A 21,541-nucleotide genomic window follows, 5' to 3' on the forward strand; every position below is an offset into this window, starting at 1 on the left:
TCTTCGTTGTTTAAAAAATTGTTCCCGGTTCCAGACTCTTAGCTAGAATTGTGGGGATCTGTCCCTAAGGTGGATGGAGCTATCTCTATGCTCGCTAAGCGCACCACTATTGCACTCAAGGATAGTTTGTCGTTTAAGGAACCTATGGATAAGAAATTAGAGACCCTGTTAAGAAAGATGTTTCAGCACACAGGGTTCGTATTTCAGCCTGCAGGAGCAGTCGCTGCGGTGACGGGAGCCGCTACCTATTGGTGTGACTCTCTGTCGGTAATCAGCAAGAAATTTTGATTAAGCACATCTAATAAAAGCATATGTTTTTAAATGTAAATATTGTTGGAGTGCTGCCAAAGTGACCACAATAAATTTAATTTCGAAACAGGTATTGGCGTACCTCAAAACACATGAGACCACATATTATTTCACATATTTTAAATTTGTTTCTTAATGCTGCAAAAAATTGCCTTCTTAATATTTCTTAAATTTTTTTTTTTTTTTTTAAATAAAGATGGGATCTTAGTTACACAATATGGCCATATTCTGCTCAGCCAGTCACCACTTACAAGGTGTCCCATAATAGACTGGTCCTAACACTATGAAATTAGCCAAACTAAGCTGAATAATACAATTCTAATATATCAAAGTGGAATTTCCAACCTCTCATCCAGACTGCATGGGATGAGGCTTCCTGGCTACATATTATTTCACATATTTTAAACTTGTTTCTTAACGCTGCAAAAAGTTGCCTTCTTAATATTTCCTAACACTGTGAAATTAGCCAATGCAATTCTGATATACCAAAGTGGGATTCCAACATTACAATACTATACCTCTCATCCAGACTGCATATGATGAGGCTTCCTGGCTTTATATACACACAGTTAAATAACATTGTCAGGAACACACCTGAACTGGGTGGAGTGCTTTAAACCAAAGGGCTTTGGTCAGTTTCCCTAGTGATAAATCAGCAAGAAATTTTGATTAAGCACATCTAATAAAAGCATATGTTTTTTAAAGGGACATTAAACACCTGCTAAAAAACCATAAATCTAACTCCTTCTGATCAAACAAACGTAAGTAAGCATTGATTTCTATGAAATCTTGCCAGCTTACCCCAAATTGTTAAAAAAAAAAAGTGTATACAATTACAATGTTGTACCTGTGCCTGATGTTTCTATGCATGCTGCCATATTGCAACTTACATGAGCACAGCAGTCACGTGACACACAAAGCACAACTATGCTGCTTAGAGGAATCTTGCTCACTTTGATACACGCAGAGTGTGTGCTGCAGCATTTGTAGAGATATTTTTATTTGTGAATGAATAGTATTTTTAACATCATAATATGTTATTGTAAAAACCAAATTACATTTTATAATGTTCCCTAAACAAATCGGATGAAATCATTGCACGGCTCCAGGCACCATACTTGAAAATAGCAAGCTACTGGGAGAGAGGGGGAGGGGAGAAAACAGTCCTTGGAACAATGGATAAAGCTTTGCATAGTAAAATACAAACTCTGTGGTATGATGGTTATATCTAATGGTTCCTGACCCTGCAGTACATAATACTGCACCGGGAGTTCCTTTCTCTTTCAGCCCTAATGTTAAAACCCTCCTGGGACTTGAAGCGCGACTCCTACTGACATAAACAGTAGTTTGAAGATGGTTACCAGATGCATTGCTCACTGGCTGTGACAGGCTGCAGTTGTGGAGTTTGCACACGCTCCCTGGCAGTGACGAGCTGGGCTGTCTATGTCAAGCCGACAGTAGGAGTCACGCTTCAAGTCTCAGGAGGGTTTTAACATTAGGGCTGAAAGAGAAAGGAACGCCTGATGCAGTATTATCTACTGCAGGGTCAGGAACCATTAGATATAACCATCACGCCACAGAGTTTGTATTTTACTACGCAAAGCTTTACCCATTATTCCCAGGACTCTCCCCTCTCTCCCAGTAGCTTGCTATTTTCAAGTATGGTGCCTGGAGCCGTGCACTGACTTCATCAGATTTGTTTAGGGAACATTATAAAATGTAATTTGTTTTTTACAATAACATTATATTATGATGTTAAAAATACTATTCATTCATAAATAAAAATGTCTCTACAAACGCTGCAGCACACATTCTGCATGTATCATAGTGAGCGAGATTCCTCTAAGCAGCATGTGCTGTTCGTGTACCTGTGTGCAACGCATGTTACAATATGGCAGCATACATAAGAATATCAAGCACAGGTACAGCATTGTAATTGAAAACACTTTTTTTTAAACAATTTGGGTCAGCTTCCAAGATGGCATAGACATCTGTGATTACTTGAGTTTCATTAATCAGAAGGAGTTAGATTTAATGAATTTAGCTTTCAGGTGTTAAGTGTCCCTTTAAATGTACATATTGTGGGAGTGCTGCCAAAGTGACCAAAATAAATATAATTTAGAAACAGGTATTGGCGCACCTCAAAACACATGAGACCACATATTATTTCACATATTATAAACTTGTTTCTTAATGCTGCAAAAAATTGCCTTCTTAATATTTCTTACACTTCTTTTAAATAAAGATGGGATCTTAGTCACACAATATGGCCATATTCTGCTCAACCAGTCACCACTTACAAGGTGTCCCATAATAGACTGGTCCTAACACTATGACATTAGCCAAACTAAGCTGAATAGTACAATTCTAATATATCAAAGTGGAATTTCTAACCTCTGTCAGAAATGATTGAGGTGCAAACTCCCCTCGATGATATACATGAAAGAATTAAGGCCCTGAGGGTAGCTAATTTGTTTATTTGTGATGCTAATATGCAGATTATTCGCTTGAATGCCAAAACATCAGGCTTGTCTGTTCTGGCCTGGTGTTTGAAGTCGTGGTCTGCTGACATGACGTCCAAATATAGATTGCTTTTGCTTCCATTTAAGGAAAAGGTTCTTTTCAGTCCAGGCCTGGACTCTTATCATATCCACGGTCACGGGGGGCAAAGGTGCCTTTCTACCGCAGGATAAGAAGAATAAACCTAAGGGTCCTAATTTTCATCCCTTTTCGTTCGGACAAGTCCCAACGACAGCAATCTGCCGGGAAGTCCGAGCAGTCCAAAATCTTCTCGGTCTTGGAATAAGGCCAAGCAGAGCAAGAAGCCCGCTGAGACAAAATCAGCATGAAGGAGCGGCCTTCGATCCGTCTCTGAATCTCGTAGGGGGCAGACTTTTTCTCTTTTCGCGGAGGCTTGGATGAGAGACGTACAGGATCCTTGGGTTCTGGAGGTTGTTGCCCTGGGTTACAGGATAGGGTTCAAATCTCATCCTCCCAGGAGCAGATTCCTCTTGTCAAATCTATCGTTTCTAGGAGTAATAGTACCGGTACCTCTAGCAGAAAGGGCTCTAGTGTACTATTCAAACCTTTTCGTGGTACCAAAGAAATAGAGCATGTTTCACCCAATTCTAGACCTAAAGTGCTTAAACAAGTTTCTGTCGGTTCCATCGTTAAAAATGGAGACAATAAGGTCTATACTGCCCCTAGTTCAGGAGGGTCAGTTTATGACTACGATAGACTTGAAGGACGCTTACCTTCCTGTGCCAATTCACAAGGATCACTTAAGGTTCGCCTTTCTGGATCAGCACTACCAGTTTGTGGCTCTTCCCTTCGGGATGGCTACTGCTCCAAGAATCTTCACGAAGGGATAGCAGTGGCTCCTTATCTGGATAACATCTTGGTTTAGGCTCTGTCCTACCAGCTGGCAGAGGACCATTTGAGAGCTCTTCTCCTTCTTCTGCAATCTCATGAATGGAAGATAAACTCAGGAAAGAGTTATCTGGTTCCCAGTAACAGAGTGGAGTTCCTGGGCACAATAATAGACTCCATAGCCATGAAAATATTCCTAACAGACCAGAGACGTTGCAAGATTGTCTCCAGCTGTCTTGCCGTTCAATCCTCCTCAAGGCCATCAGTGGCCCGTTGCATGGAGGTGATTGGGCTCATGGTATCCACTATAGATGTCATTCTATTTGCCAGATTCCATCTCCGGCCTCTTCAGCAGTACATGCTGAGGCAGTGGAACAGTGATCATTCGGACCTATACCAAATAATTTCTCTGGACAACGTGTCGAGGGAATCTCTTTCTTGGTGGCTGCGTCCAGATCAGCTGTCAAGGGTACATCCTTCCACAGACCATCTTGGGAGATTGTGATGCGAGTCTCTCTCTCTCTGGTTGGGGAGTGGTTTGGGGTGCCAGGAACTCACAGGGCAGGTGGAATCGGAAGTAGTCTCTTCTCCTGATCAACATCCTGGATCTTCAGGCGATCTTCAACATTCTGGGGGCTTGGCACATCCTGGGCTTGTCCAAGTTCATCAGATTCCAGTCGGACAACATTACCTCAGTGGCTTACATCAACCATCAGGGGGAAAGAGAAGCTCCCTAGCCATGAGGGAAGTATCTTGTATTTTCGAGTGGGCGGAAGCCCACAAATGCTCGCTATCAGCGATGCACATCCCGGGTGTGGACAACAGGGAAGCTGACTTTCTTAGCAGACAGTCGTTTCATCCAGGGGAATGATCTCTTCACCCCAAAGTATTTGTAGAGATTTGCATCAGTTGGGGGACTCCGGAGATAGATCTCATGGCGTCCAGACTCAACTTCAAGCTACCCAGGTAAGGTTTGTGGTCCAGAGATCCCCAGTCAGAACTGATAGATGCCTTAGCAGTGCCTTGGGGATTCAACCTAGTTTACATATTTCCACCGTTACCACTTCTACCTCGTATAGTCGCACGCATCAATCAGGAGCAAGCATCAGCTATTCTGATTGCTCTGTCGTGGCCGCAGAGGACGTGGTTTGCAGATCTGGTGGGGATGTCATCGTCCCCTACATAGAGGTTGCCCTGTCGCAAGGACCTGCTGATGCAGGGCCGCTTTGTGTATCAGAATCTAGATTTGCTGAGGCTGACTGTGTGGAGATTGATCCTTCTTCGAAGGAACGGTTACTTTATAACTTGGATGTGGTTCGAGCTTTGAAATTCTATCTTCAGGCTATGAAGGATTTCAGACAAACTTCAGCTTTGTTTGTTGTCGGGGCAGAAGGCTTCTTCTACTTCCCTATCCTTTTGGCTGAGGAGCATTATTCGCTTGGCTTATGAGACAACGGGACATAAGCCTCCTCAGAGGATTATGGCTCACTCAACTAGAGCTGTGGCTTCTTCTTGGGCCTTTAAGAATGAGCTTTTGGGAGAAAGGTTTTGCAGGCTGTGGTGCCCTCAGAATAGGGTCCGCCTCCTTTTTACCCTCCTGATTTTCATTCAGTGTCCTCTAGAGCTTGGGTATTTGTTTCCCACAAGTAATGAATGAAGCCGTGGACTCTCCTCGTATTAGATTGAAAACATAAATTATGCTTACCTGATAATTTAATTTCCATCGTTACAAGGAGAGTCCACGGCACCCACCCGGTTCTCTGTTGGGTGGACCTAAAGTTCTTTTGTTTCTTCTTCTGGCACCATTTATACCCTGATATTTCTCCTACTGTTCCTCGTTTCCTCGGCAGAATGACTGGGGGATGAGGGGAGTGGGGGAGGTATTTAAGCCTTTGGCTAGGGTGTCTTTGCCTCCTCCTGGTGGCCATGTTCTGTAATGAATGAAGCTGTGGACTCTCCTCGTAACAATGGAAAATAAATTATAAAGTAAGCCTAATTTATGTTTTTCTGCGAAACCATCCAGAATACTGCTAACAGCTCCTAAGCAATCAGTGTTGAAGAGTTTCACTGCCTGCTTTCTCTCACTCAAGTCCATGTCAGGAGCGCTGCTATAAGACTGTCACACTTGAAAGACTGTTCTGTTCCACAGCATGGATCCTGGAGGTAAGATCGTTTACATTTTTACACATAAAATGCTACAACAGGGTCACAGTGTGACTCCTTTATACCTTGATAGGATCCAGTGTTAATATCTTCTGAAGGGGGTTTATTGAACAGTTGGGGTTAATTAATCCGTGTATTAATTATTTACATGCTGCTTTGTGTGATTTTTTTTTCCTGGCCTGATAGACTGTGTGTTTTTGGCTGGAACAAACAGGTTTCACTTTTGTTTTTGAAAGTGTTGCACAGCTCATATTACTTGCTGTACTTGTAATAACAGGGGAAGTACTGTCTTGCACTCCATGTGACCGGGTGTGGTCTATGTTCATTTCCATTTCCTCCATTCTGACTTAGACTTGAACCTGAGGAGAGTGTTTCCTCTTTTAACTGTCTGGGTCTAGGAGGTGGTGAGTGCCCCAGCCATTGGAGTATAAAGGTGACGTTTTCTATAATAAAAAAAAACGTTTTTATTTGTGTCGTCCTGTGGGTATAACCTGAGCTATGGAGGACTCTAACATGTTAGAAGATACTCTTTCTGTACTAAATCATACCTGTTTATATTGTGAGGAGGCCATGGTTTTCTCATCCACTCAATTATGTTCCACATGCCTTAACACAGTTATAAAGTCTAAGAAGGGAGACAAGTTTGCTAAGCCTCTTAGTCCCTCTGAGCCGTCTGCCTCTCAGGACTCGGTGTCCCGTGAGATTACTACCCTTGCTACATTATCCACTCCACATGCAGTTCCCCGTAGCACATCTAATCATCCATCCAGAGGTGGCCTCTTCCTGCGGACTTACAAACAGTGGTTTCTGCGGCCCTCAGTGCATTACCTCACTCTAACAAACACAAGAGAAAGGTTAAACATAGCTCTCCTGACCCGGAGTTATTGGATTTAGCTATTATCTCCCAGTTATCTGATTATGAGTTAACCTCTGTAGCTTCAGAGGGTGAACTTTCTGGGTTGGAGTCCTTTAGCTTTTAAGCCTCCTGCTGCGGAGGAACCGTCCTTTAGATTTAAAATTTGAGCACTTTTTTTTTATTAAAGGAGGTTCTGTCTACGTTAGAGGTTTCAGAGGCCACGCTGCCTGAAGAATCTATGATACCTAAATTAGACAGAGTTTACGAAGACAGGAAAGTTCCTTTGACTTTTCCTGTGCTGGTTAAGATGGTGAACATTATTAAAAGCTAATGGAAAAGAATTGGTTCTTTCTTTTCCCCCTCGTCTACTTTTTAAAAGTAGCTCCTGGTCCCGGACTCTCAACTGAATTTGTGGGGCTCCATTCCTAAGGTGGATTGTGCTATCTCTACGCTTGCTAAACGTACTACTATACCTCTTGAGGATAGTTCTTCATTCAGAGAGCCGATGGATACGAAAATGGAAACCTTTCTGATAAAGATGTTTCCGTAGCCGTAGTTGCCGTAGCGGCTACCTACTGGTTCGACTCTTTGTCGGAACTCATTGAGGTGGAGTCTCCCCTCGAGGATATTTTAGACAGAATGAAAGCTCTGAGAATTGCTAATTCTTTTATCTGTGATGCGAACATGCAAATGATTCGCCTAAATGCAAAGGCCTCTGGCTTTGCGGTCCTAGCCCGCTGGGCACTCTGGTTGAAGTCTTGGTCTGCAGATATGACTTCTCAGTCCAGACTCCTTTCTCTTCCCTTCAAGGGAAAGATTTTATTTGGTCCAAGCCTGGACTCCATTTTTTCTACGGTAACCAGAGGCAAGGGTGCCTTCCTACTGCATGATAAGAAGAACAAGTTTAAGGGATGACAATCTTCTAATTTTCGTTCTGACAAATCCCAACGACAACAATCCTCTTTCAAGCTCTAGAAACTCAAGAGTACTTGGAAGCCGACTCAGTCCTGGAATAAGTCCAAGCAGAATAAGAATCCCCCCGAAAACAAATCGGCATGAAGGGACGGCCCCCAAACATTTTTATGGTCCCAAAGAAAGAGGGAACTTTCCGCCCAATTCTGGACCTACAGTGCTTAAACAAATTTCTCAGTGTCCCTTCCTTCAAGATGGAGACAATAAGGTCCATCCTTCCTTTAATTCAGGAAGGCCAGTTTACGACCTCTATAGATATGAAGGACGCTTACCTTCATGTTCCAATCCACAGGGAACACTTTCAGTTCCTGAGGTTTGCATTCCTGGACCAGCACTTCCAGTTCATTGCCCTTCCGGATGGGGAACTGTTTGGGGTGCCAGGAAGGCACAGGGGTTGTGGACTCAGTAGGGAGTCCTCCCTCTTGATCAATATTTTGGAACTACGGGCTATCTTCAAGGCCTTGAAGGCTTGGCCGCTTCTGGGTTCGTCCTAGTTTATTAGATTCCAATCAGACAATATAACCTTGGTGGCTTACATCAACCATCAGGGGGGGAACGAGAAGTTCCTTAGCGATGAAGGAAGTATCTCGGATTGTGGAGTGGGCGGAGGCCTACAGCCGTTTGCGGTCAGTGATCCACATTCCAGGTGTGGAAAACTGTGAGGCGCATTTTCGGGGAAGCGTAAGGGGCAGAAGGCTACTTCAACTTCCCTATCTTTTTGATTAAGGATTGTCATCCGCTTAGCTTACGAGACAGCGGGACATCGTCCTCCTGAGAGGATAACGGCTCATTCCACTAGAGCAATGGCTTCCTCTTGGGCCTTTAAGAACAAAGCCTCTATGGATCAGATTTGTAAGGCGGCTACCTGGTTCTCCTTACATACTTTTTCAAACTTTTACAAGTTTAATGTTTTTGCTTCGGCTTCGGTTCCTGAGGTTTGCATTCCTGGACCAGCACTTCCAGTTCATTGCCCTTCCGGATGGGGAACTGTTTGGGTTGCCAGGAAGGCACAGGGGTTGTGGACTCAGTAGGGAGTCCTCCCTCTTGATCAATATTTTGGAACTACGGGCTATCTTCAAGGCCTTGAAGGCTTGGCCGCTTCTGGGTTCGTCCTAGTTTATTAGATTCCAATCAGACAATATAACCTTGGTGGCTTACATCAACCATCAGGGGGGGAACGAGAAGTTCCTTAGCGATGAAGGAAGTATCTCGGATTGTGGAGTGGGCGGAGGCCTACAGCCGTTTGCGGTCAGTGATCCACATTCCAGGTGTGGAAAACTGTGAGGCGCATTTTCGGGGAAGCGTAAGGGGCAGAAGGCTACTTCAACTTCCCTATCTTTTTGATTAAGGATTGTCATCCGCTTAGCTTACGAGACAGCGGGACATCATCCTCCTGAGAGGATAACGGCTCATTCCACTAGAGCAATGGCTTCCTCTTGGGCCTTTAAGAACAAAGCCTCTATGGATCAGATTTGTAAGGCGGCTACCTGGTTCTCCTTACATACTTTTTCAAACTTTTACAAGTTTAATGTTTTTGCTTCGGCTGAAGCAGCTTTCGGGAGAAAAGTTTTGCAGGCTGTGGTGCCCTCAGAATAGGGTCCGCCTCTTCCTTTTTGTTCCCTCCCCTTATTCATTCAGTGTCCTCTGGAGCTTGGGTATAGTTTTCCCAACAGTAAAGAATGAAATTGTGGACTCTCCCTATCTTGGGAAGGAAAACATGATATATGCTTACCAGATAAATTCCTTTCTTTCCGGATAGGGAGAGTCCATGGCCCCCGTCCGTTTTTTCTTTTCTATGGACGATTCCCTATTATTTATTTTATTCCTCTGGCACCATTTATACCCTAATGTTTCTCCTTCCCTCGGCAGAATGAGGGATATTTAAGCCTTTGGCTGAGGTATCTTTGCCTCCTCCTGGTGGCCAGGTGTTTTATTTCCCAACAGTAAGAAATTAAGCCGTGGACTCTCCCTATCCGTAAGGAAAGGAATTTATCTGGTAAATTATGTTATCTTGGAAGGTTTTGTTTCTCCTTGCTATTTCTTCCACTCGCAGATTTTTATGAGCTTTCAGCTCTGCAGTGTGATTCCCCATATCTTATCTTTCATGCAGATAAGGCGGTTCTTCGTTCTAATTTGGGTTTTCTCCCTAAGGTGGTGTCGGATCGAAACATTAATCAGGAATTTGTAGTTCCTCCTTTTGGTCCTAATCCTTCTTCTCATAAGGAACGTCTTTTGCATAATTTGGATGTTGTGTGTGTTCTAAAGTTTTACTTTCAAGCTACTAAAGATTTTAGGCAATCTTCTGCCCTGTTTGTTGTTTTTCTCTGGAAGGCGTAAGGGTCAGAAGGCCACTTCTTCTACTCTGTCTCTCTGGTTGAGAAGTTTGATTCGTTTGGCATATGAGACTGCTGGACAGCAGCCTCCTTGAGAAATTTGCGGCTTATTCCACTAGGGCTGTCTCTCCTTCTTGGGCTTTCTAAAATGAAGCTTCTGTGGAACAGATTTGCAAGGCGACAACATGGTCCTCTTTGCATACTTTTTCCAAATTCTACAAATTTGATACTTTTGCCTCGGCTGAGGTGTCTTTTGGGAGAAAGGTTCTTCAAGCGGTGGTGCCTTCTGTTTAAGTACTCCTGCCTTTTTGTCTTCCTCCCTGTTCATTCCGTGTCCTCTAGCATGGGTATTGGTTAACACTAGTAATTGGAATGACATTGTGGACTCTCCATGTCATAGGAAATAAAACAAAATGTATGCTTACCTGATAAATTTCTTTCTTTCCGGACATGGAGAGTCCACGACCCCGCCCTCTTTTTTTTTATTATGATTCGGCAGTTTTTTTGAGTAAGCTTCAGGCATCTTTTCATCCTTGTGTTTATTCCTTTTTCCATTTCCTTTGGCTGAATGACTGGCGGTTATGGGTAAGGCAGTTACACTTAACAGCTTTGCTAGTCAGGAGTTGAATATCCCACAAGTAATTGGAATGATGTTGTGGACTCTCCATGTCCGGAACGAAAGAAATTTATCAGGTAAGCATAAATTTTGTTTTTCAGGTATAAAACAAAAGTAATTGATATTGAAAGGACAGTATTAAATTGACAGTCAAATCAAAATTAATCTTTCATGATTCAGATAGGGTATGCAATTTTCAACAAATTTTCAATTTACTTTTATCATAAAATTTGCTTTGTTGAAAACAAAACCTAGGTAGGCTCATACACTGATTTCTAAGCTGTTGAAGGGCATTTCGACAGTGCTAGTTCATGTGTAATAGATATATATATATATATATATATATATATATATATATATATATATATATATATATATATATATATATATATACTGTGTATATATATATATATATATATATATATATATAGATATACTCAATCATCCTCGATCCTGTGGAGTTATTTATGAGTCAGCACTGATTAGCTAAAATGCACGTCTGTTGAAAGAACTGAGGGGCAGTTTGCAGAGGGTTAGATACAAGATATTCTCAGAGGTAAAAAGAATATTAATATAACAGTGTTTGTTATGCAAAACTGTGGAATGGGTATTAAAGGGATTATCTAGCTTCTTAAATAATAAATATTTTCAAGTAGACTGTCCGTTTAATTTTTTTATTTTTTTTTTGTATTTAGGAAAGTTAGTGGCTGTTGCAGTAATTGATGATAAAAACAATTCTGCTGAGCATACAAGGTAAGGATACAGCAGATATCTCACCTATGAATATGAATGAACATTGATTTTCCTTGTTTAAAAGTGCTGACTAGTGAAACTGTACTGTGCATGAAGTCTATGCTCGCTTTTCTAGCACCAAATAAACTCCACCAACTCTGATGACAACATGTATACAATTACTGAATGTGACAACTGCACTGAAAGCAATGGAAGAAAGCATAAGCACAAAAACATGCTCTATATTAATGAAAGTGAAACACATTTTGAAACAGGTATTTCTTTAAAGAACACAAGAATAGAGAAACAAATAAAACTTATTAGATAAAATAAATAGCAGGGACATGAGTGTTTTAATCTAACATGTATTAAGAACAGGGCCTTTTTTGTGGTGGTACTTACCAGTACGGAGTACCACCACCTCTACCATCACGTAATAGATAATATTTATCCCTTTGTTCCTTTGCTTTTTTCAATATTACTGAGCACAATATATCATTAAATAATCAATGAATACTTTTTTTTTTCTTTAAAAAACACTGATTAAGAATATGTATTTCTTAGATTTCCTAGACAAGTGGGAACCTCTCATTTGAGGATTATTAAACTTTTCCAGCGTTGTGCACTTTTCTCCTCCCCAAGTAATAATGCATATAGATAGTTTGTGGAGGGGTTTCTATCTCTAATAATCAGTATGCAATGGGGTATTTGAAATATGATCCATATTGCATACAATTGGTCTAAAGTTTGGCAAAAGAAGAAGGATTTTGTTGTGCCTGCATTAACGGACTATTGAGTAGTCAACACAATAATATATACTTTTGCTTTTACTTGCTTGAGAACATTCATTGCATATTCTTGTAACAAAATATTTGTATTGGCTGCTTGCTATATGACTTTATCCTTTCAGAATACATAGAAGTGTCCCATATATCTTCAGGACCCCAAATTCTCATAATCCTATGTATATCATTTTTTTCTTATGACTTTAGTTATGCCTCTGCCTTTTGTATTAAAATAATGCTGCAGGGAATTTATGTGACCTCCATCTTAGTGTTACTATTTTAAATGCATAATCAAATTTGCTGGTGGCCTCTCATAATCCTGATTTATCTGGCTCTAAAATAATGGATCTCTCAAGTGTGTCTCTCTTTGCAATGAAAGATCTACTTATATGTTGTATTCTCTGACAATCATTACCTTTAGGTAGGTCTCTGCTTTTCAGTTTACAGGTCTTCATGTCTAGAAAGCAGAGTTCCTGAGTCACTAATACCATTCATTTAGGGGGGATTGTCTCTTCAAATGGAAATTTCTAGGAAATAAGGAACTCCAGAAGTTGATCTACCAGAAGCATGGACCATTTCCACTAAATAAGCTGCTGTTACTTTGACGTTCAAATTTACATAAATATTTCTTCCAGTTTCTCTGACTATAGTGCTCCAAAAGTGAGCCAAGCAGAAAGATTCATTTTGCTGTAGTCTTGTCTCAGAACTGAACCATATAGAATGGTAAACGTACTGTTTAGTTTTCTTGTTTTATGTCTTTTATAGCCAATTTCACTATAAACTCTTGAAACCACTACCAGTGACGATTAGTATTATGCCTGATGAAACGGTTATCACCGAAAAACGCTTTGCACAGTTCCTCCACATCTATGCTAGAGATTATACTATATCAAGTATGAGCTGTTTTTAAACTGTGTTTTTAAATAAAATCACTTTGATGTTTTTAACTCTCAGTGCTTAGTATTATTCTCTGAGCTTACGCTACCTATAGGGTTTATCCCTTCCGTCTGGCTTTTGTTCCTGAGCTCCTGTGGTCCTGCATTGTGGGGAATCGTTTGGATGGTGCTCAGCTAGCTGGACTGCTGTAGAAATCCAGCCTGCTTCTATGGGTATGACTGAATGCCTCTTCTGTATGTGAGTACCCTGTGTGTATTCCTTCTGCTTGTACCACACATTGTACTATAGAGATGCACATGTGGCGCCTCTTTCTGTTTCATATTTTATCGTAGATCTTCCATCCCTGATGAAGGAAGAGAGCTGCCTATTCACCTTCTACACCAAGTTTACCACTTTCTGGATATCGTTGAAGCTTGGAATTGGAGCTATAAGTATTTAGCTCACTGACTTTGTATGTTTCCTATCCCAGTACATATTATCTCATTATATGGGACAATGGGACTTTAACAGTAACGATTAGTGTATTCTTGATTATAAATTATTATTGATTTTCTGTGAAGACAATTTGCATTCTGCTGAAGGCTCACAAAGTAGTTCAATTTAAAATTTGATTTCTGGCTTGGAATATTTTAGTTAAAAAGTAGGAAGAAAAGATTCTTCACAAAACTCTCCTGCTTGGCAAATCTTTGAATATCTCCAAAATACTTGAGATATATTATCAGATTTCTGAAAAGTCAGAACTCATTAATTTTTGTTTCAGTGGAAAGTAGTTCAATTTAAAATTTGATTTCTGGCTTGGAACATTTTAGTTAAAAAGTAGGAAGAAAAGATTCTTCACAAAACTCTCATGCTTGGCAAATCTTTGAATATCTCCAAAATACTTGAGATATATTATCAGATTTCTGAAAAGTCAGAACTCATTAATTTTTGTTTCAGTTCTAATTTTTAGGACTGAAACAAGACATTTTAACATTCTCCTAGGCTCTGGAGTTTTGTTTTCAAGAAGCGTATTCCTCTACTGGATTTTAATTTTCTCTCTGATGGTTAAACAAACTATATGCAAGTCAAAGTTGACTTCTTTCAAAATGGTTTGGCTAATGGTTTGTTTACCACTTTCTACCAACATTTATGTTCATGATATTGAATCTGGAATTGCTGTTCCATGATTCTGTCTTAATCCTTGTAATGAAAAGGAAAAGATAGAGCCCCTTTACTCTTTATGAAAGCTACTAAGGTAATGGTGTTCACTAAGTGTGTGTGTGAACATACTCATTTGTTATAATATTTGCCTGGTGGTGTAGTACAGAATTAGGGCTAAAGGTGATGCTTGAGAAGCACTGCATATTATGCATCACTATGATGTTAGGCATGAACCGTAAAGGGCCCTGCCCTTGAGTCACTGCCTTAAACTGCCTTTAAATGAGATAATCAACAGGACAAATTTACTCATGAACTTACATTGTAATGGACAAATGAGCTTGTGATCTTAAATTATAGAGATGATGTTAAAACGGTTTAATAAAGTAAAACTGTATGCTAAAATTGAGAATATTAATGTGTTTTTGTTTATTTAAAAACTATATATAATTTTGTACCGTAGAAGACACCCCGAAGTTTAATTTGAACCTAAAAAATAAAAATTGACAGGAGTATACCAAGACAAAACAACCTTACATCCTAAAGATTTACTCCACCCCATACACCCAGCAATCTCCTACCATCCACAGTTATATTTCTTTCATGTAATTGGCAACAGTCCATGAGCTAGTGATGTATGGGATATACAATCCTACCAGGAGGGGCAAAGTTTCCCAAACCTCAAATTCCTATAAATACACCTCCCACCACACCCACAACTCCGTTTTACAAACTTTGCCTCCTATGAAGGTGGTGAAGTAAGTTTGTTCTTGATTTTTATGATTTCTTCTATGATAAGTGCTTCATTCTGAAGCCCAATTCCTCTCAGAGTACAGTGTTCATGAGAGGAATGTGAAGGGAGTATCGCCTACTGATTTTTATGGTTTCTCTCATGGGAAATCTTTTCAAGGGTTCTCTGTTATCGGTCGTAGGGATTCATCGCCTACCTCCATTTTCAGATTGACGATATATACTCTTATACCATTACCTCTGCTGATAGTTTTCAGTATTGGTTTGGCTATCTGCTATATGTGGATTGGTGTCTTTCGGTATGTATGTATCATTATTTAAAACACTTTCAGCTATGGTTGGGGCTTTATGTATTTTTATAAAGTTCTCAATATATGTGTTTACTTATATTTGCCATGAGTCAGGTCTATGTATATTTCCCTTTGCAGTCTAGCAGTTTCAGTATGGGAATTATGTTTTAGGAAATAATTTTTTTAATATTTTCTTACCTGGGGTTTAGTCTTTTTTTTTTCCCTATTTGACTGTTTTTCCTTAAAAATTTGCGTGCAAATCTATGCTCGCGATGGTCCAAAATGCTGTTATTTATTGCGTCATTCTTGGCAATTTTTGGCGCGAATGTGCATCTATGATAACGCAAGTTTGTAATTTCCTGCGTCTTAGTTGACGCCAGTTTGGTGCAAAGTTGTGTCTGTTATGACGCGAGTTGCGTAATTTCCGGATGTTTGTTGGCGGCAAAAAAATTATTATACTTCCTTTTGCGTTGTGCGTCATATTTGGCACCAAAAAAATGTGGTTTTATTTTACCCCACTTCCTTTATGCTCCTTGTCTTCTTTATGCTCAGAGGGCTATGCTATTTGTTGTTGTTTTTTTTGCCTATTTTAGCATTTGCATTTTTTACCAATTCTTGAAACAGCTATATGAGGAAATAAGATATTTTTGTTTAAATGTTTTTTTTCCTTTAAATTTTACAAGATTTCTCAATCTGATCCTGTCTCAGAAGCTGCTGTAGGAACCATGCTGCTTGAACACCATTCTACCAAAGCTAAGTGTATCTGTTGTACGCTAGCAGAGATTATATCTCCAGCTGTAGTATGTAACAGTTGTCATGATCAGCTATTGCATGCCGAATATGTTTCTACTAGTACAGTATATGTTGTTCTTTCAACTTCTAATGTACATGATATCCCTGTTGATATGAAAAATTATATTGCTGATGCGATACAGAAGGCTACGTCTGCTATTCCGCTTTCCAATAAATATAAAAGGTCTTTTAAAACTTCTCATGATACTGATGCATTTTGTAATGACCGACAACATACTGATATATCCACTTCTGATGAGGATCTCTCTGACGCAGAAAATCCTGCTTCAGATATTGACATTGATAAATCAACTTATCTTTTTAAGATTGAGTATATTCATTCTTTGTTGAAAGAAGTATTGGTTACTTTGGATATTGAGAAGTCTGGTCCTCTTGATGATAAATCCAGTAAACATTTAAATTCTGTTTTTAAACCTCCTGTGATTACTCCTGACGTTGTCCCTGTTCCTGATGATGCTATATTGATGTGATTGCTAAGGAATGGTCTAAGCCTGGTACTTCTTTTGTTCCTTCTTCTAGGTTTAAAAGGTTGTACCCTTTGCCAGTGGCTAATTTAGAGTTTTGGGGAAAAGTCCCTAAGGTTGATGGGGCTATTTCTACTCTTGCCTTGCGCACTACTATTCCTATGGAAGATAGTACTTCTTTTAAGGATCCTTTTGGAAAATTGAATCTTATCTAAGGAAAGCTTATTTACATTCTGGCTATATTCTCAGGCCTGCCATTTCTATGGCTGATGTTGCGGATGCATCATCCTTGTAGTTTTTCCTTGTAGTGCCTTTAGTTCCCCCAGTCCCCAAAATGAAGGAGATCCTTTTGGGAGATTACCTTTGAAATTTAAGAGGGATACCATTGAAGCCTCTATTCCAGATCCCTGGGTACAATCTTCAGCCTTGATCTCCAGTTCCAATGCACTGCCTGTGTTGGCTTGGGCATTGTTAAATTGATCAGTCCCAGCCGTACTAGAAATGGGTGACCCAGAGTTACTTTGAGTGTACTGCGCCTCATCTGTCATCTCTTCTGCCAAATTATCGGTAGTGGTGCCTGTGTCCTCACAAGCCTGGGAAGCTCTGCATGTCTGATGAAGGATGTTTTGTGCATTTGCAGATGGGCGGAACAAAATCAGTCACTGATCTCAGACATTCATGTCCCAGGATTCAACCGTTGTGAGGTGGATCTCCCTAATTTTTGATATAAAAAGTTTTATGACCTGTGAATCCACTTTTGTTATATACCTATTGAGTTGCAATTGTGGGGTCCAATTTATTGGCCGTACTTCCCGTAAGTTGAAAAAAAGATGGGGGGAGCATGCATCTAACATTAAAACCAAGTCTAAGGCACACAGTGTCTCCAGACACTGTTTATTACATCATGGGGGCCAAAAGAATCCTATGAGTATCTTGCCCATTGAGTCTATTTCTAGAACAAATAACAGCGCCTTCTTAACTTTAAGGAGAAGAGAATCCTTTTGGATTACTAAACTTAAAACACTTCAACCAGATGGGCTTAATGAGAATCTGGATATGACCGCATTTTCATGAATTGGTCCCATACTCCTACATCCCATTTATGTGTATATTTGTGTATATATACACACTCCCCACAATCCATACATGTATATGTGCGTGTATGTATACACCTTCATGTTATGAGCATATGTACGCAAGTGCATTCATCTTGGATACACGTTCATATTCACATGTGTTATATATATTTTCTCTCCACTAATATAAATATTACGAATAGTTTAAGACCCAGCATTTGTCAGGAGATCTACTATTTTTTATATTATATATACTAAAATATCAAAATTCTTAAATCACAAATAGATCTCTATTAACTACAGAAATCTTAGTTTGCCCTTCTTATACCTAATAGCAATTAGTTGAAAGGATGATGCTCATCCAAGGAATTCTTATTGAGTTCCCATCTCTATTATATATCATATATATTATAACGTTAGATTTGATAATATTAGTTTAGGAATTAATATATATCCAGAGAGACACTTTAATATCACTATTTCCATTTTTATATACACTTACACCTTATTCACTGCACACACATTATTATTATCATCCACTATCTTTATGTACGCTTAAGGCTTTAGTCTGTATTTGATTTATGTTATGATTAGTGAGGTGAAGCACATTTCACATTTCCAAGGGACAATACACATTATATTTTGTCACTTTTAATTCTATAAAATTTTATTACATTATGACACTATACACATTAAGCTAGGAAATTTGCCTTTTTTTCACCACTATTATTCGCTCCATACACATTAGGTCAAAAAGTTTTTTCACTATTTTTTAATCATCTATCTCACTTTACATTTGTGCTTATTTCAGTTCAGCTAGCACACAGTAGTCAGTTCAGCTAGCACACAGTATCCATCTTTGGATTAATAATTGGGATTTTAGTGTTCGTTTGACTCAATAGGTATTAGAACAAATAATACACATTTTTATCATTATTTGATGTTTTTTGGGGCTAGGTTTTTTTTTGTTTTTTTATTCTTTTATATATATTGTGTGTATTGTTTGTATTAGCATAATTTATTTGCATATATTTGCTGCTATTTTGCAGTTATGTTTGTATGCTGGCAAAGAGAACATATATATTTTTTGCTGCTATTTTGCAGTTATGTTTGTATGCTGGCACAGATAACATATCAATTGTGATTTAGGATTTGTATACTTTTTTATTGTATAAGTTTTACTATAAATTTATGTGTTTTCTATTGTGTGTGTGTATATATATATATATATATATATATATATATATATATATATATATATATATATATATATATACACATATACATATGCTTTGTTATCATTATTGATGCAGGGTTGACATGATGGCTTTTGTTTTTTGCAATAGTTTGCTGTTTACATAGATAGGAGTTTACTTTAGTCACCATGGCAACCCTTGCAATGGCACCTTATTCCCAGCTGTTGATAGTCACTAATTAACCTATCATTAATTAAGACAGCTTTGTTAAATAGCAAGTGTATCAGTCATTTTCACACTGAATAGCCTGAGGAAACAGCTCCTGTGAGGCTGAGAAACATGTTGCTTTGTTTTTAAATAAAGATATATGTTTTTATGATGCACTTGCTGCTGTTTGGAATATTTTCACGCTGGTTTTTGGAGGTTTTTTTGGCGAGGATTCTGTTTGCCAAGAGAGTGGTCCACTGGGCGACTGAGAAGTCCCAGCTTGCTGTTACTGCACCTGGAGGTGCAGTACTTTTCGTAAGTGTGACTTTATATTATCTTTACACCTGATTGGACTGTACTAGGCTATGGTAGCTCTTTTTTGTGACTCCCTACAGACACTGTTGCCGTATTGCTGATCAATCCCGCGTCTATGTGCCCTGTGTACCTTCCTCAGTGAGCTGGACCACTACAAAGTTCCAGTCTGCCCCACTAGCACTATTGGGTGCGCTGTGTTTGTGAGTACTCTATCTCATATATTTTAACATCCTTCTGCCTGACGGTACTAGGCCATGTTGGCGCCTCTGTCTCTCTTTTTTTTCTTCTTCAGGATCTCCCTAATTGCCAACTCTTTTTTGTTTTTATCTGGGAAAATAGTCTCTACATAAACAGGTTTGTGACCAGATTGTGTGCTTGGGAAAGTGAGAGATAGACCTAATAGCCTCTCACTTGAATCACAAGCTTACCCAATATTGTTCCAGATCTCTTAACTCTCAGATCTGTAACAGAGAGTAGGTGATGGCAAATATATTATTTCTCCAACATAGGTGTGTCCGGTCCACGGCGTCATCCTTACTTGTGGGATATTCTCTTCCCCAACAGGAAATGGCAAAGAGCCCAGCAAAGCTGGTCACATGATCCCTCCTAGGCTCCGCCTACCCCAGTCATTCTCTTTGCCGTTGTACAGGCAACATCTCCACGGAGATGGCTTAGAGTTTTTTAGTGTTTAACTGTAGTTTTTATTATTCAATCAAGAGTTTGTTATTTTAAAATAGTGCTGGTATGTACTATTTACTCAGAAACAGAAAAGAGATGAAGATTTCTGTTTGTATGAGGAAAATGATTTTAGCACCGTAACTAAAATCCATGGCTGTTCCACACAGGACTGTTGAGAGCAATTAACTTCAGTTGGGGGAACAGTGTGCAGTCTCTTACTGCTTGAGGTATGACACATTCTAACAAGACGATGTAATGCTGGAAGCTGTCATTTTCCCTATGGGATCCGGTAAGCCATGTTTATTAAGATAGTAAATAAGGGCTTCACAAGGGCTTATTAAGACTGTAGACTTTTTCTGGGCTAAATCGATTCATTATTAACACATATTTAGCCTTGAGGAATCATTTATTCTGGGTATTTTGATATGATTATATCGGCAGGCACTGTTTTAGACACCTTATTCTTTAGGGGCTTTCCCTAATCATAGTCAGAGCCTCATTTTCGCGCCGGTATGGCGCACTTGTTTTTGAGGACAGCATGGCATGCAGCTGCATGTGTGTGGAGCTCTGATACATAGAAAAGTCTTTCTGAAGGCATCATTTGGTATCGTATTCCCCTTTGGGCTTGGTTGGGTCTCAGCAAAGCAGATTCCAGGGACTGTAAAGGGGTTAAATATTAAAACGGCTCCGGTTCCGTTATTTTAAGGGTTAAAGCTTCCAAATTTGGTGTGCAATACTTTTAAGGCTTTAAGACACTGTGGTGAAATTTTGGTGAATTTTGAACAATTCCTTCATACTTTTTCGCAATTGCAGTAATAAAGTGTGTTTAGTTTAAAATTTAAAGTGACAGTAACGGTTTTATTTTAAAACGTTTTTTGTGCTTTGTTATCAAGTTTATGCCTGTTTAACATGTCTGAACTACCAGATAGATTGTGTTCTGACTGTGGGGAAACCAAGGTTCCTTCTCATTTAACTATATGTATTTTATGTCATAAAAAAATTTAGTAAAAATGATGCCCAAGATGATTCCTCAAGTGAGGGGAGTAAGCATGGTACTGCATCATCCCCTCCTTCGTCTACACCAGTCTTGCCCATACAGGAGGCCCCTAGTACATCTAGTGCGCCAATACTCCTTACTATGCAACATTTAACGGCTGTAATGGATAATTCTATCAAAAACATTTTAGCCAATATGCCCACTTATCAGCGAAAGCGCGACTGCTCTGTTTTAGAAAATTCTGTAGAGCATGAGAACGCTGATGATATGGTTTCTGAAGGGCCCCTACACCAGTCTGAGGGGGCCAGGGAGGTTTTGTCTGAGGGAGAAATTTCAGATTCAGGAAACATTTCTCAACAAGCTGAACCTGATGTGATTACTTTTAAATTTAAGTTGGAACATCTCTGCGCTCTGCTTAAGGAGGTGTTATCCAATTTGGATGATTGTGATTATCTGGTCATTCCAGAACCACTATGTAAAATGGAAAAGTTCTTAGAGGCCCCGGGGCCCCCCGAAGCTTTTCCTATATCCAAGCGGGTGGCGTACATTGTTAGTAAGAATGGGACAGGCCCGGTATACCTGTAGT

General features: G+C 39.5%; 1 protein-coding gene across 1 annotated transcript in view; it reads left to right on the forward strand.

Annotated features, from left to right (window-relative positions):
* Nucleotides 1-21,541, forward strand: part of LOC128660829 (protein disulfide-isomerase TMX3) — a 203,601-nt gene that overhangs the window by 63,024 nt on the left and 119,036 nt on the right. Inside the window, exon 3 of the mRNA XM_053714875.1 lies at nucleotides 11,314-11,371. Coding sequence (XP_053570850.1) covers nucleotides 11,314-11,371 — 58 coding nt within the window. The remainder of the gene's footprint in view (nucleotides 1-11,313; nucleotides 11,372-21,541) is intronic.

Source organism: Bombina bombina, chromosome 5, assembly GCF_027579735.1.
Source record: "Bombina bombina isolate aBomBom1 chromosome 5, aBomBom1.pri, whole genome shotgun sequence".
In the NCBI taxonomy this organism is placed as follows: Eukaryota; Metazoa; Chordata; class Amphibia; order Anura; family Bombinatoridae; genus Bombina; species Bombina bombina.